This window comes from Trichosurus vulpecula, chromosome 1 (assembly GCF_011100635.1).
Source record: "Trichosurus vulpecula isolate mTriVul1 chromosome 1, mTriVul1.pri, whole genome shotgun sequence".
NCBI lineage: Eukaryota > Metazoa > Chordata > Mammalia > Diprotodontia > Phalangeridae > Trichosurus > Trichosurus vulpecula.
This window is the reverse complement of record NC_050573.1, coordinates 153,310,062-153,326,038: the sequence shown is the minus strand read 5'-3', so window position 1 is coordinate 153,326,038 and position 15,977 is coordinate 153,310,062. Positions and strand designations below refer to the sequence as shown.

Below are 15,977 nucleotides of genomic sequence, written 5' to 3'. Positions count from 1 at the left end.
GAGGTCACCTAATCCAATGCCCTCATTTTCCAGAGGAAGAAACCAAGGTCCCCAAAGGTCGAGGGACTCATCTGAGGTTTTACAGGTAGAACTGGGATTTGAACCCAGGAGTCTTCTGATGCCATGTCCAGTGTTTTCCCCTATGCCATGCCATACTTCGTGCATTTTATTCTAAATTGCCATCATTGTTCATGAAAGAAAAGAAAAATCTGGAGGATTATTTCTTTTTCAAGCTTTTTGTTACAATGTTTTAGGAAATAATTGTCCAAGACTATGAGAGCACCAGCCCTCAAAATGACATGAGGCTCTTGACACAGGCGATCTAGAGACCTGCCTTTCAGTCCCTAGGGAGGAAATGCCAGAGGAGTATATCACATTGGCTTCCTGCCCAAGGCTATTACACTGATCACATAAAAGATCAATTCTCAGTAATGCTGCTAGTATCCAGGGTGAACTTCACTTTTGCCTCTGAACTTTTAAAACTTGTTCCCTGGTAATACCCGGAATATGGTACAGAGCATAACCACCCAATCTTTCTACTAAGGGAGATTCAGAGAGAGAAACCAGCATTGCAGTCCTAGCTCACCTTTTTACATGGCCTTAAGCAGTACAAATCTCTTTCCTTGCAACAATCCTAAATATTAGCCCCATTTTGCAGATGAAGAAACTGAGGTTTTTAGATGTTATCTCATCCAAAGGTCACACAGTTCAATCCAGCATTACTTCTACTATCCCTCTACTCTCTACTGAAGCAGCCGACCCACATTCCTCATCATTTACCTTCACTAGGTTTAACAACACTGTTGTTTGTTCCTTTGCTTTCCCATTTCATGTCTTCATTTTCGGGACATGAAGTAGAGCAGAAAAAATATTGTGGCCAGCCTATAAATGTATTCTTGCACTGACTGTCCCTGAATTAAGAAAACAACATGGGTTGTAAAAGCAAGCATGCTTTTTGCCTAATGGATGAAAGTGAGAGGCTTACTACTTTCTGGCATTTAGGGAAGGCAAAACAACTTTTTAAGTGTGCCTTAGATTAGAGTGGTGCTTGAGAGATATCAAAACCTTCAGGCTGGGATAGCCAGCATTATCTAGGAGGGAGATGTTTTCATCCATTTTCTGGAAACACCACCATTGATATTCAGGGAGATAGGCTTTCATTTTCCTCTTCCTTCCCCATCTACTGCAATTTAAGAATAAGCAAAGGTGAAGTCATGGCTATTTATTGATCTCCCCAATTAGGTGGAAAGCATTATGCCAGGGTGTCTTCTAGGTGTAATAATAATACCCAACCTTTATGTAGCACTTAAAGATTAAATGTTTAAAAGTTTATGTAAATTATCTCATTTGAGCTTCACGATAATCCTATGGAGTAATCACTTGAAATACCAATGTCCCAATTTTACAGATAAAGAAACTGAGGCTCAGAGATGTTTATGAACTTGCCCCTGTCAGTCTACAGACTGGAGTCAATCCTAGCCATGTGTCATAGGTGGGACTTGAATCCAGGTCTTCTGGGTTCTAAGGCTAGCACCCTATCCATTACATCTTGGTGTAATGCAGAGGTGTCAAATATACAGTCCACCATGAGGCCAGAAATAAGAGTGCAACCTAAACCAGATTAAAATGTAATTGGGAAATATTTAACAAGATAAATAGAGATGGAATAGAACATGGATAATGTTGACATGGTTTTCTAAGTCAGGAGGCACCCACTGGGATGTATGGTTTAGTGGCCCCATTTCTATTTGATTGTGGTAGTAGATAGAATGCTAGGCTTGAAGTCAGGTAGCCATGGATTCAAATTCTTCCTTAGATGTTGTGCAACATTGGGCAAGTTTTTAGACTTCTCTATGCTTCTGTTTCCTCATCTGTAAAGTGAGGGAGTTGGATTCTATGACCTCTCAGTTCCCTTCTTGACTTGGAGCTGATTTCCTATATGTGAATGTCATATCTGTCAAAGCAGGGCCTGTCATTTTTCTGTTTGTATCTTCAGTGCATAGCATAGTGCTATTCACCTACTACACACTTGAGAAATGTTTTTCATTCATTTATTCCAGCTTTAAATCTATTATTTTATTTTTGTTCAGTCATTTTTTCAGTCATGCCCAACTCTTGGTGATCCCATTTGGGGTTTTCTTGGCAGAGATAGTGGAGTGGTCTGCCATTTCCTTCTCCAGCTCATTTTACAGTTGAGGAAACTGAGGCAAACAGGGTTATGTGACTTGCCCAGGGTCACACAGCTAGTAAGTGTCTGAGGCCGGATTTGAACCTCATGAAAATGTCTTCCTTTCTCTAGGCCCAGCACTCCAGGCCACCTAGCTGCCCTATTATTTTATAGCTCTACAAAAAACATATTTCTATATAGCAGCTCCAACACACTTTTAATTTTAGCAATAATTCTTTACAATAGGAAAACTTGAATTCCTACATTTAAATCAGTCAATTCACAAATATTTATTGAACGCCTATTATATACCTAGGACTGTGCTAGGCACTGGTGTATAAATATACAATGAATGAAACAATATCTACTCAGAAAGAGCTGAACTCTTGACCTCCAGGTGTAGAATAGGAAGATGTTGGATTTATTTCATGGTCTTTAACATGATGTGGTCAGAGAATGTAATTACACTCTACTATTCAAGTGAGAATCCCCATGAGAATATGGTGTTTGAATTCCGTGACAGGAGTACTCTTGTGTTGTTTTGAGAGGTCATAGAGAATAGAGACACCTTTTGGATAAAGTGGCAAAAGCAGTCCTTAAGAAATAGAAATCTATAATGTGAAGAATGTTTCAGGTATCTGGAGGCCAAGACATAATCTGCCAATACAATATTTTGAAGAGTAAGTGAAGAGAACCTTTCTTTTTTTTCCCCACAAGATGGAGTAGGGACAGGCACTTAAAAAAATCCCAGATCCAGGAAGTGAGCAGAAAATATAAAAGAAAGGGATATATGCCTTGAATAATCCATTTATATATATATTTTTTCTTTCCTTTCCTTTGCCACATACTTCCATCTTGTTGAATCTCTGCTTTTTATTAAGGCTCCTCATTCCTTCTTGCAAAAGAATGTCCTCCCTTCTAATTGGTAACAAAGGTGGAGACCAATTTAGATGGGAAGCTTGTCATGTGTCTGCAATTAAACACCCATCTTGACATCTTGAATAAAGTTGGATTAGACATACATGTTTTTCTGCCTTTGTCATGATGCTTTAGTTGGCCCACTTTTCATTGGAGGCTGTAATTACTCATGAATCATCTTTAGCAAAGAGAAAATGCACCCCAAACAGGTGTAAGTTATGGTTTGAATCCTTTCCCCTGAACTGTACTTTCTGTCCCACCCAATTAGACTCTCAGTAATAAATGACCTGTATACTCTTCAAATGAGTCTTTATGTAAACGAGAAGATTTTTCACTTCCTAAATACCAAGTATTTCATTTGGATAATTTATGCATGATCAAGGTGCTATGAAATGACTACTTTGTCATTTTCTAGTGTTCAATTTTGGAATTTCTTGCTTTGTTAAGATTCTTTTGGTCATTGTAACACTTCTTAAAGGACTTTCCTTTTGCGATTTGCATGAATTTAAGGCTAAACCATTTCTTAACTCTTACATTTGGCTTTGTTCAGTGAAGAAAACCTAACCAAGGTCAAGGTTTAAAAAAAAGTAATTTCACTTTTAAAGATGCTTGATCATCTAAATATTTAGTTAAACTATAATAGGAGATTGGAACTTAATGAAATTTGTAAAATTAACTTTCTCTTATTGAGTCTTATGAAGTTGAATGATTATCTGTAGTCACCGAAGATAAGCAAATCACTAATGGCCCCATTTTGTGTTTTTGGTGACTGTTATTTCTAGATAGGGGCAGTGACATGTTGCAGCAGGTAGAGCACCAGGCCTGGAATCAGGAAGACTCATCTTCCTGAGTTGACACTTACTAGCTGTGTGACCCTGGGCGAGTCACATAACCCTGTTTGCCTCAGTTTCCTTATCTGTAAAAGGAACCAGAGAAGGAAGTGGCAAACTATTGCACAATCTTTGTTAAGAAAACTCCAAATGGGGTCACAAAGAGTTGGACGCAACTGAGATGACGGAACAAAAACAATTTCTAGATGAGGATGCATTCAAAAGGAGCGTAATATTACAAATTTAGATCTCGCAGGGTCCTCCAAAGCCATCTAATCCAACCCCCTCATTTTACAAGTGAGGAAGATGAGGCCTAGGGAAGTTACATGACTTCTCAAAGACACATGGTTTTGAACCAAAGTCCTCTTGACTCGAGAACCAAGGCTCTTTCTAGTGTAGAATGATATAATGCAGTGAGTTTTTTGCTATCTAGTCCAGATATTTCATTATTCTAAATGAAAGTGAATCATACTTATTCAAACATACCATTTTCTACAAGTACTATTTTTTTTTCAATGAAGATAGAAGAGTTTTATTAAAATAATTGAGAAGAATGTGGCATAGTAGATTGAAAGTTGGTCTGTGAACCAGGAAAACCTAAATTCTCATCTTGCCTCTGGTTCCTCCAGGCATCTCTGCAAGACATTAATTGCTAAGAACATGCCCGTGTGTGGTCATGGTCCTCCAGTAGATCATAGGCTCCTTGAGGGGGCATGGACTGTTTTTGCCTCTCTTTGTATTCTCAAAGCTTAACATGGTGCCCAGTACAAAGTAAGTGATTTATAAATCCAGTGCTGGATTATTGACTGAAAGACAGTATTGGTAGAGAAAATTTTCACTGGAAACTCACCATAGTAAGAAAAATCACAAGTCTGCTAACACATACGTGCATGAAAATACCCACAATAATTAGTAATAATAATAATAGTAGTAGCTAGTATTTATATAGCATTTACTATGTACCAGAGCTAAGCACTTCAATAAGTATTATTTCATTTGATTCTCACAACAACCCTGGGAGGTAGATATCATGCCCATTTTACAGATGAGGAAACTGAGGCAGGCAAATTAAGTGACTTGCCCACGGTCATATCAGTAAGTGCCCAAGCCCGGATTCGAACTCAAAACTTTTTGACTCCAGGCCCAGCACTCCATCCATTGCACCACCTAGCTGCCTGATTAATGACAAAATTGATCAAAACTTGACAAAAACTCTCTGAGAATGTATGGTCCTTAAGTCAGTAGTCATCACTCACATACTTTCTACATTCATTGCTTTCTGTTGCTTGTTATAGAGGTAACTATTATGTGTATATACCTGTATAAGGCACTGTTGCTGAGAAGTGAAAAAACAGAGGCATTTGGATAATGATTGTTAAGACCTGTCAATTGACAACAGTAGTCAATAGGGAGCCATTATATGCTTGAACAGGGCCTAAATGTGATGAAAATGGTATCTGAGTAATGTAATGAATGGGAAGAGCATTGGATTGGAACAACTAGCTTTTCCATCTGGGAAAGTCATTAAAGCTCTCTAGATCCTAGTTTTCTGGTTGTTTTTTTTTTTCCATATTAAAATGAGGTGTGTCTAAGATGACTTCTAGGACTCTATGACTATTCTAGTCTCTTTGTCATTTGAATCGAAGTCTACAGGTAGATCCCTAGGAGGGCTGTTGGCAGTCATCTAGGACAGGGTCAGCTAGACTATTAGGATGTTAGTGGAAAGAATGAGTTTGAGCTTAGAATTGCTAAGATATGATAATAGAGTTAAAATGATGGTGAAGGTGAAAGAGTCAAAAACTATGCAGATTTTCTAGTCTATTGTAATTTCTTCTTTCATACTATGTTTTCTCCTCTCTTTCAGATGGGTAAGCTGGATACATTAGTAAATGAAGATAAATTTCTTTTTGTCTTATACTATATAATTATTTTGTCCTCCCATATGAAAATGCTCTAAGTATATGCTTTGAGGTTTCTCTTAGTAGCAGTGACGAATTTGCCCTGACACTACCTTGTAATCAATGTCATATTTTGGTGAGTGTTTTTTCAAGATAGCTGTCTAGGATTGGGGGAACATTCTACGGGCAGGGAACAGAAGTGATTCTAATTAGTCTAAATGGTAACCAATCCTGTAACCTTGCCCTCTTTGAGCACTTTGTTTTAACCAACTGAGGTCAGCATAAAACAAACAAAACTCAGTAACTAATGTGCTTTGAACTCTTTGGAGGTGGTTACTAGAGAAACATCAGATGGAGATATTTGATAACTATATCATCTCAGGATAATTTGACTGTACTTTAGCTGTGCCCTACTTAAAAAGCAAAACAATGTCTTATTGCAGGAGTGTGGGATCTCATCTTGCAAAACTAGCCCTGAAGGGCATAGAGCTGCAGAAAGTGACAACACCACAGCTGATTGAAATTCTTGTCTTAATATTTGGGTTATGTCAACCCCAGCTGATTTATTTAGCTATCATTTGCATTTTGGGGTGTTACTGGAAATAAAAGGCTTGGAATAATGGAAGTTGGTCAGGAGGGTGGATTTTGGCGATAGTGCCCTCTGCTTGAGGGACTAGAAGGCTTCATTTTCTTTTCTAAGAATCACAAAGAAAGGAATATGATATTGAGGAGGAAGCAGTATATTCATTCTTTGTTGAACTGCCTCCTCCTTTCTTTGGCTTCATGTCAGTGAGCAAGGCATATGGTAGGAAGCTTATGGAGTGGCCGGGAAAAACTTGTTTTTTTTCTTAAGTTGTTGAATATATATTTTCAAAGACTGTCATCTGTTTCTTTTGGTTCGCTGGTTTTCCCCCTCTAGCCCCCCAGGTTTATCTAATAGTATTGGCTACTCCAACAGCTGCTAATGTTAGCAATATTCTTCCACAGCATGGCATGGTAGTCAAAATGCAGGGCCTGACCTATAATACTAGAATTAAGGAAATGTTTAACTTCTTCCAAGGTTACCAGGTCAGTGGCTTTAAGGAAAAACAAAATCCTCTGTGCCTCTCAAGTTAATTTGCCTAAAAATATGATCAGAGGCAAGGAGGGTGTTTTTTTGTTGCAGCTGTCATTCGTTTTTTTGCTTTTAAATCTGTCAGGTATGCATTAAATATACAACCAAACATTACCCAAGCAAAGAATGATGGTTAAACATCATTAGAGACCAAGCACGTGTGTCCTATTTTTACAGTGTATCTATTACTAAAAAATGGGGGTTTTGGTGTTCCATGTAGTTATCCTATTTTGTCACCACCCTTATTCTGTGTCTTGTTCCCTTTTTTTGCTGTATGTGCAAAGGCTCTTTAGAATCTTAAGAGGAGTCAGATTGTTTTCTGTAGAACTGGCGAAAATGTGCTCAAGTTCACTGTCTCCTCCTTGCTAGCAAAGGAGGTGTCCTTTTAAGTTAGTATGCAAAAACCAGCCTGAAGCCATTCTAGGTAACCCATAACCATCTGCACTCTTCTCTCTAGCCCTGGTGGTTATCACTGGAACCATTTTATATTCATTCATTGTAAATAGTATTCATGTAAATAGCAAATGTTTCTGTTTTGGCCAGAAATCCTGAGGGTCTTTGCCTCTCAGATCGATTTTTTTGTTGTTGTTGACTAGGTAAAGAGGCTATTCTCTGCTTCATTTCTTATTAACCCTTAATGACTGAATGGGCTTTGCCCCAGTCAAACTTAGCTTGAAAAGGCCAAGGTCCCCCACTGCATCCTGGGCCATCTCCAGTTGTCCTGATCTATATCTGACCACTGGACCCAGATGGCTCCGGAGGAGAGAGTGAGACTGGTGACTTTGCCCAGCCCTCCCTCACCTAAATCCAATAAACTTGTATGTCACAACATCACCTCCCTGATGTCATGGTCCTCTTTGACAACAGAGGACAAATAGCAGCAAGCATTGAAACCAATAAGTTGAAACCTGCGATACTCATTGGAGAGCCTTTTTGATAAGGTTTGGAATTCCTGATTATGCCTGAGTTTAGGAACAGTTGTTTCATTTAATTTTTTCATCAAATTGAGGTTCATTTTCAACACATAGTTTTCTTACCTGCCAACTTTTCATTGCCTTCCTTTTTAAGTCTCATTCCTCATGCCATACGCTACTTGAGTTAACACATCAGTATGAGCATTTCCTGACTGGAGATCAATCAGTATGCATTTATTAAGTATCTACTATGTGCCATGTACTGTGCTAAGTGCTGGAGATGCAAAAAGGGACAAAAGACAGCCCCAGCCCTCCAGAAGCTCAAAATCTAACAGGGGAGACAACAAACAAATCTATACAAACAAGCCATATACTGGATATAATCCACATAAGGGAGGCACTAGAATTAAGAGGGACCGGGAAGCACTTCCTAGAGAAGTTGGGATTTTAGTTGGTACTTAAAGGAAGCCAGGAAAGCAGTAAATAGAGATGAGGAGAGAGAGCATTCTGGGCACAGGAGGAGGAAATGCTGGGATGGAGCACCTTGTATGGATCACATAATAGAGAGCAAACTTTCTGGCTTCCTTTAGAGAGTCAATGAGCATTTGCCACATTGTGGGTAAAGCATCCATTTCTCTGGGGTGTGGACAGTTGAGCTCTTTGCTCTTTGCTACAAGGTCTATAAATAGGTTATGTGCTGTTTTGTGTTGCGTTACAGCCAATAATAAACTCTGAAGTTTTGTTTCAGCCTTGAACCACAGTCAGCTCCCTTAAACTTTCTATAGAACTGGACTTGTTGGTATTCCCTGGTTTTTAACAAAGAGGATCTCTGACAGCAGGACTTCCTGAGCTTAGTTGGTATGGATTTTTAGTTTCAACATCCATTATTCATGAAGTGTTGTGAAATAGATGAAAATGAGTCATGTCAGCTTTAATGTTTACTGCCCATAGCATACCAATGTACAAGAACTGGTGTATGGGCAAAAAGTTCTTTTAACACAAACAGAGGGCATTACAAAATGCCCTCTTGTATGAATAAGCACCAACTGATACTGATGTGTTTTTTTATTCCCTCATATAAAACAAGAGGACTAGACTAGATCAGAGGTTCTTAATTTTTTTTTGTCATGGACCCCTTTTCAGAATAATGTTTTGTCATGAGTGACAGAGGGAATAAATTATATTGAAAGATAATTAATCAAAAAAATTTTTTTAAAAAGAGCAAGTTCATGGACTTCAGATTGAGGAGGACTAAATAAACCTCCTAGACTAAATGATATTTAAAATTCTTTCAAGCTCTATTGTTTTGTCAGTTTAATTAGAGATGAACAACAAGGAGCCAAGGCCTGTTGCAGGAATCTAGGATTCTAATTTATTGAAAACTAATTTGTGCCTGTGGAAGCAGAACAAAGTTGGCCTGTCAGAGAACTGTGTATTTATGTGGTAAAGGCGTGCATACAACATCTTGTTGAGGCATTTCAGTTGTGCCCAACTCTTCCTCACCCCATTTGGGGTTTTCTTGGCAAAGATACTGGAATGCTTTGCCATTTCCTTCTCCAACTCATCTTATAGATAAGAAACTGAGATAAACAGGGTTAAGTGACTTGCTCTGGGTCACATAGCTAGTAAGACTCTGAAGCCGGATTTGAACTCATGAAGATGAATCTTCCTAACTCCAGGCCTGGCCCTCTATCAACTGTGACACCTAGCTGCCCTAGCATACTTCATCTTAGCTGATGACTTTACTTGCTATCTAGACCAAGAGAAGGTCTGCCTAAACCTGGAACCATTGATAAGGAAAAATTGCTGGGGGCTTGGCACTTTCTGTAAGATAGCTGGAAGGGTAATTAACAAGTACTTTGTAATTTGAAAATCAGATTGATGATCATCCTCCATAGGAAGTGCTTCTTGGGCTTACTAGGAGCTATGGTAAGTGACTTAGCTTCTTTATAGGAATATTTTGACTATTCTTAATATTCTATTTCCTTGGCCTGTGAAGTCTAGATTGGAATAATTTCAAGTTTGGAATGGTTGGTTTAACTATTTTCCCAGGTAGTTTGCAGGATAGGGTTGTTAGTCAACTTTTAAATTGAGTTGAAAACAGAGTTGAGTCTAAACAAACATTAAATTGGCAGTCTTTTTTAAAAATCTCATCTCTTCTAAAATTCATGATTCTGGCTTCCCAAGGGCTATTCTAGGGGATTGTAAACTCTGGCAGGTCCAAGAAAAGCTGGAAAGCTTTCCAGTGTGGGTCTGATGACAGGTTGTATATTTTCTATCTAACTCAGAACTAGCCTAGCTAACAGGCTAAATTCAGGAATGCTTGTTCCTAAAAGGTTTGCCATAGCAACTTTTGAATTTGTAAGGGATGGAAGGGCTTTTATGTGCATCAAAGTGGGTAGTGCCTTTGCCAATGAGTTGTTTTTTTAAAGCAAAAAGTTTTAGTCCTATGCAAGATTTTCAGGAAAAGGAGATTTTCTAAAGGCCCTTGTGTGATCTGGAATTGTGACTAGAAGATTGTATATCATACACTGTATAGTAATAATCTGCCAGTTTTTCTCCTTGAATTTCTTTTGGATAGAATTCTGGGGAATTTTTGCCCAAGGCATGAAGTAGTAGAACCAACTGGTACTACTTAATGGGTAAAGTTTTTGTTTTGCCAAGTGATACCCTTAAGTGAAGCCAACAGACAAAAAAAATTTTTTGTGACAAGTAGGAAGAGATGGATACAGTGAATGAACCTTGTTGCTTTTCTCTATTTTCCTATTTCACAGTTTATAAAGGCTTGAAAGTGTTTTTGCCCTTGAAGGAAAATGCCTTAGTTCTAGACATTCTTAGTATGATGGATATGATTATATAATATTGTTCATTCAGTATAGTGTCACAGATTTTAAAACTGGTTCTATCTGAGAGTTCAAACATCATTTACAGATAAGCTTTAACAACATGAAGTAGAGATTGACACTGTCATAAACAATCCCTGTCTTTGTGTCCTGCTATGTATATGGAATGCTTTTTGGTAATGTTCAGAATTCTAAAATTTGCAAAGAAAAAAACTTAAACAAAATTTTTGTGTACTGTTGCTTAGAAAGAAAGAAGCGCCTTGTGTGGTATTACTTTGGTTAAAAATATATAGATTATATTTCACACATGTTTGAATGTTTAATTAGTACTGCTATTTTATTTGCATTTTTATTCTTTATTATTATTATTACTATTATTATTGAAGGGCTAATGCAGGATACAATTAACCAAAATATCTCACCTGGCAGTAAATGGTGGGTGAAATACACTGACCTTTTAGAAGAAATTGTTTTCTTGTCTTCAAAGCAAATTATTTGCTTTGTCCTCTAATTTCGTATCCTGGTACAACAGTATAAGCCCCATATTTATGTTTTTGAGGATTCAAGCTCTCAGTGCATGTAGCGTTTGTAAAACATTCTATGGATCAACAAAATTCATGTCACCTCAAATAGCAGACAGAAAGGGAGGGAATGGAAGGGATGACCTTTTTTTGGGTTAAAACAAGACCCTATTTATGGTTTGATTGTCATTCACTCCCTAGGATTAAGGAATTTTCAAATTAGGGCTGTGGGGGACCTTAGAGGCCATCTTGTTAAAAGCCTTCATTTTACGGATAAGGAAACTGAGAAGCAGAGAAGTTAAATGATTTGTCCAAGGTCACACAGGTAGTAAATAGCAGTGTCGGAATTTGAATCTAGGTCTTTTGATTCCAAATTCAGAATTATTTCCATGGAAATGTTTTGCCTCATGGAACCTTAAATGAAAAGCTCTACAGCACCTTAGTTACTCTTATTTGAAAATGGGTATGACGGAAGATGAATCAGTGACCGTGAAATTACTCAAATACTTAAATAATGATGTAGTTGTCGCTTTGGCATTGAAATAAAATTGGAGATGTTGGTTTTCTCACCTCTTGCCCTGTAATGGACTTATCTTTTTTATTCTTTGTCATTTTCTTCCTTGTCAATATTGGCTTTATATTTGTATAGATAAAGGTTGTCTCTGGTCTCTTCTCAAGGAAGATGTAACATTTAATCACAATCTTTTGGTAAACATTCTAGCCAGACAGTATTTTTTTTCCCCATCAGAGAGTAAGATTAATGTTACCTATGCTCTTCAAATTTCCCCACTTGTCTAAAGATAATGGGGTCATTTGACAGAATGCCTTTTTACTTAGACAAACATGTTTGGTTGGCATTAAGTAATCATCAACATTTAATTCCTCATGTTAGTTGCCTTAGGGCTGTCCTACTACAACAGTGATAGAACCACTGGTTTTGGTTTCAGGACCCCTTTACATTCTTGAAAATTATTGAGGACCCTAAAGATCTTTTGTTTATGTGGTTAATAGCTATTGATATTTACAGTATTCAAAATGAAAAGTGGTAAATATGAATATATTGATTTATTAATTTGTTAAAAATTATAATTGTTTTTATGTTAATATAAATAGCAAGCTTTTAATGAAAATAACTATTTTCCAAAATAAAAAAAATAGTGAAAAGAGTGGCATTATTTGCCTTTTTTTTTGTGCAGATCTCTTTATTGTCTGGCTTAATAAATTATAGCTAGATTCTCATCTGCTTCTGAACTCAATATGTTTCAGTATACTGCTTTGTTTAAAGTATATGAAGAAAAAATGGCCTGACACAGATATGTAGATAGAAAAGGGAGCAGTGTTTTAATAGTCATATTACATCTTAGCAACGTTAAGAAACTTGCTGTGACATCTCAGATTTCCTGAAAGGGTCTCTGGGAACCCTAGGGGTCTGCAGAACACACTTTGAAAACTTCTACAGTTAGAAAAACTGCCTTCAATGGGCTATTGGTCCCGTTGTGCTTTATTTTGTCCATTGGATAAAGAGGACTTACTGAGTAATGTCAATCAAATCCATCGTTCATCCTTAGAAACTTTTTGAAAGTACTTTCCAAAGACAGGTCTTGCATGATTTTTGATCAAGTAGCTTCAGTTGGAAGCTTTATCTTCAAGGTTTGGATTAAATACTGTTTTGGAAGGACTGAACCAGTCACTGCATACTTGTTTCCAAGGCTCTCAATGTCCTTTACCTATGATTGAGGAAGTTGGCATGCTGGTAGAGGTGGAGTCCATTGGAACACTGGACATCCAGTAGTGACCAATTGCCCCTCTTTTGATCCTATCTGTTTCAACTTACATTCTAGTATGCAGCAGAGAATGGACTTGTACACTCAAATGACCAGGCAAGGACACTGCCTAAAGAATGGGTTTGTATTTAAGGGCCCCAGCAGTTAGACCATCCTCAGAAAAGAAGGTAAGGATGTGTGATGTGACAATTTAAATAAGAATTAAAATGCTAGAAAATATTCTCACAAAGATCAAGCATCAAAGAACCAAGTCTTCCAGAAGTCAGTTGGGTCTAGATTGGGTAAGGGGTTTGAGGAATATAAGAATAAAAAGAGCAAGAGGGAAAATGTTAGAAAAGAGTGATTACAATTTTATAGTAATTCAAGGGAGGCTGTAGTATGGAAGTAGCATTGTATTTAGAATCAGAAAATATAGGTTTGTATCTTGATTCTGCCATTGTAACTTTGAGGAAATAATTTAACCTCTCCAAGCCTCAGTTTTATCTTCTGAAAAGATGAGCATAATACTTTTCCTTCCCATCTCACAATGTTGCTATGAAGATGGCTTGCAAACTTCTGAAGCTTTATGATTACAGCATGTTATAGTGCTTTATAAAAGTAAGCTTCTCTTAATGACAGGGATGGGGACTGAACTTGTGATTTGATTGTTTTAGAGAATTCCTTCCATTGGTACAGATTGAAACCTCTGCATCTTAAGAGTCTCAGAGAATTGCTGAGAGCACTGGGAGTTTTAAGTAACTCATCCAGGGTCACACAGCTTGGATGTGTCAGTGATGGTTCTTGAATTCAGGTCTTCCTGGTTCTGAAGGCAACTCTCTAGCTACTATAACATGGTGTACACTGTCACTCACCATCATCATCATCATTAGTAGCTGTAGTAGTCTTACCCTTTGCTTTTAAGGAACATGTATGAAGATGTTTTGATGGAGTGACAATTGTGTGTGTTTCAAAGCTTGTCTGCTCTTCTGTATGTTTGCCAGAACTAGGGCTTTCTTTTGTTAATGATCTAGTCTTAAATATTTCTTTATATCTAAAAATTGATGGGAGAAGAACTGCCTCTCCTAGGAAATGGATTGAAACATGGGAGGGGAGATGGTCCATGTCTTTCAAAGTACTTTCTAACTTTAAATCTACCCTCTAAAAGAAGCAGGAATCCTATGTGAAAAATTTGAGACCAAAAAGTACAGAGATTTGTTCGAGAAATGACCTATTCTAGATGAGATTTGTTTCATGGAAAGAATACTAGACTTTAGAGTCCAAAGATCTGGGTTTGAATTCTGGCTCTGATGCTTATTGGCTTTGTGACTCTGGGCAAGTCACTTCGCCTCATTACGTCTTAATCTCCTCAGCTGTAAAACAAGGAAATGTCTGCTCATGGGATTTTCATCAGGAAAATACTTTGTAAAACATGAAAATGCAATAGAAATACAAATTATTTTATCCTTTTTCCCCTGGCATAAGTGGGTTGATTTGAAATTCATTCATCAGGATGTTGTTTTTGATCACCCTTATTATGGAGTCATGCTTTAGCCATATGAACCTTAGTCGTAACATCCTAGAATTAGCAGAGACCTCCAAGGTCTTCTAGTCCAGCCCCTTCTAGAAATTGGAATCAAAGGCAGGATGTGGACAACAATTCTCAAAGTATATCATTATCCTATAACAATACTGATAGGAGCACCAGGGCTCAGGATAAACTTTTAAAAGAGGACTAAAGAAGGTAGAAGTTTGACATTTGGGATGCAGGCTGATGATGAAGGCAGGAAAGGAAGAACTATTCATCTTTTATGGGATCTCTGTTTTCTCTGCCGACAAGAATGATCTTGGGACTACAAAGGAAAGAACAAAAAGGCAAGTTGGGAGGTAGTAGAAGGGCATCTGGCTGCCCTGAGTGAGTTCAAGTCTCCAGGTTAAGATGAACTGTCCTCAAGATACTGAAAAAACCGGCAAACATGATTACTAAGTCACTGTTAGTTTTAGAAGATCATGGAGAATGGAAGAGGCACTGCAGGACTGAAAAAAGACTAGTAAAAGGGGTATGCATGGAGTGTACAAACTCTAGGCCAGTAAGTCTGGTTCTTGACAAAATTTTAGGCTATTTTAGGAAAGTTAATGAACATCTAGAAGAATGGCAGTCACAAAAAAATCATAGTTTCATCAAGAGCATGATACTACCCTCAAATGTTGATTATCTCCATTTATCCCATCTATACCATGGCTGGATATGAGTGTTTTTCATATTGTCTTCCCCAGTAAACTGAGTTCCTTGAGAGAAGAGGCTGTCTTTTTCCTTTCTTCATATCCTTAGGGATTCACACAGTGCTTGGAACATAGAAGGCACTTAATAAATGTTTATTGACTAAGAATCAACATGGTTTCATCAAGAACATCTTGCCAGACTAACCTCAATTTTTTTTTGGAAGAGTTACTAACTAGACTTGTGAGTCACAGGAAGGCAAGGCAGTCAACAAGCATTTATTAAGTGCTTTCTATATGATAGGCACTGTGCTAAAGGCTGGGGATACAAAGAAAGGCAAAAAGAAAACCCCCTGTCCTCAAGGAGCTCACATTCTTTAGGAAGGACAGAATATAGAGACAACCACATATAGACTAGATATATACAGGATAAATGGGAGGTAATCTTTGGAGGGAAGCACTAACAGCAAGGGAAGGAGGGGGGAGGGAGTGAAAAATGAAAGACTTCCTGCAGAAAATAAGATATGAGCTGATTTTTTTAAAAAATATTTATTTTTATTTATATTTATTTTATAATTTATATTTATTTGTATTTATTTAAATTATTATTACATTTTGAATTCCAAGTTGTCTCTCCCCTTCCTGCACAACCCTACATTAGAGAAGGCCAACATTTGACATAAATATACGTATGGAACCATACAATGCATAACTCCACGTATCAGCTCTTTCTCTGGAGGTGGATAGTATTTCTTTCATAAGTCTTTCATAGTTGATTGGAATGTTCATATT

At 37.5% G+C, this 15,977-nt stretch overlaps 1 protein-coding gene across 1 annotated transcript in view; it reads left to right on the top strand.

The window, feature by feature from the left end:
* The window catches only part of ESRP1 (epithelial splicing regulatory protein 1), an 85,483-nt gene extending 72,362 nt beyond the window's left edge, over positions 1-13,121 (top strand). The window contains 3 exon segments of the mRNA XM_036738958.1: positions 6,733-6,762; positions 6,764-6,881; positions 13,047-13,121. Coding sequence (XP_036594853.1) covers positions 6,733-6,762; positions 6,764-6,881; positions 13,047-13,121 — 223 coding nt within the window.
* Positions 13,122-15,977: the final 2,856 nt, after the last annotated feature.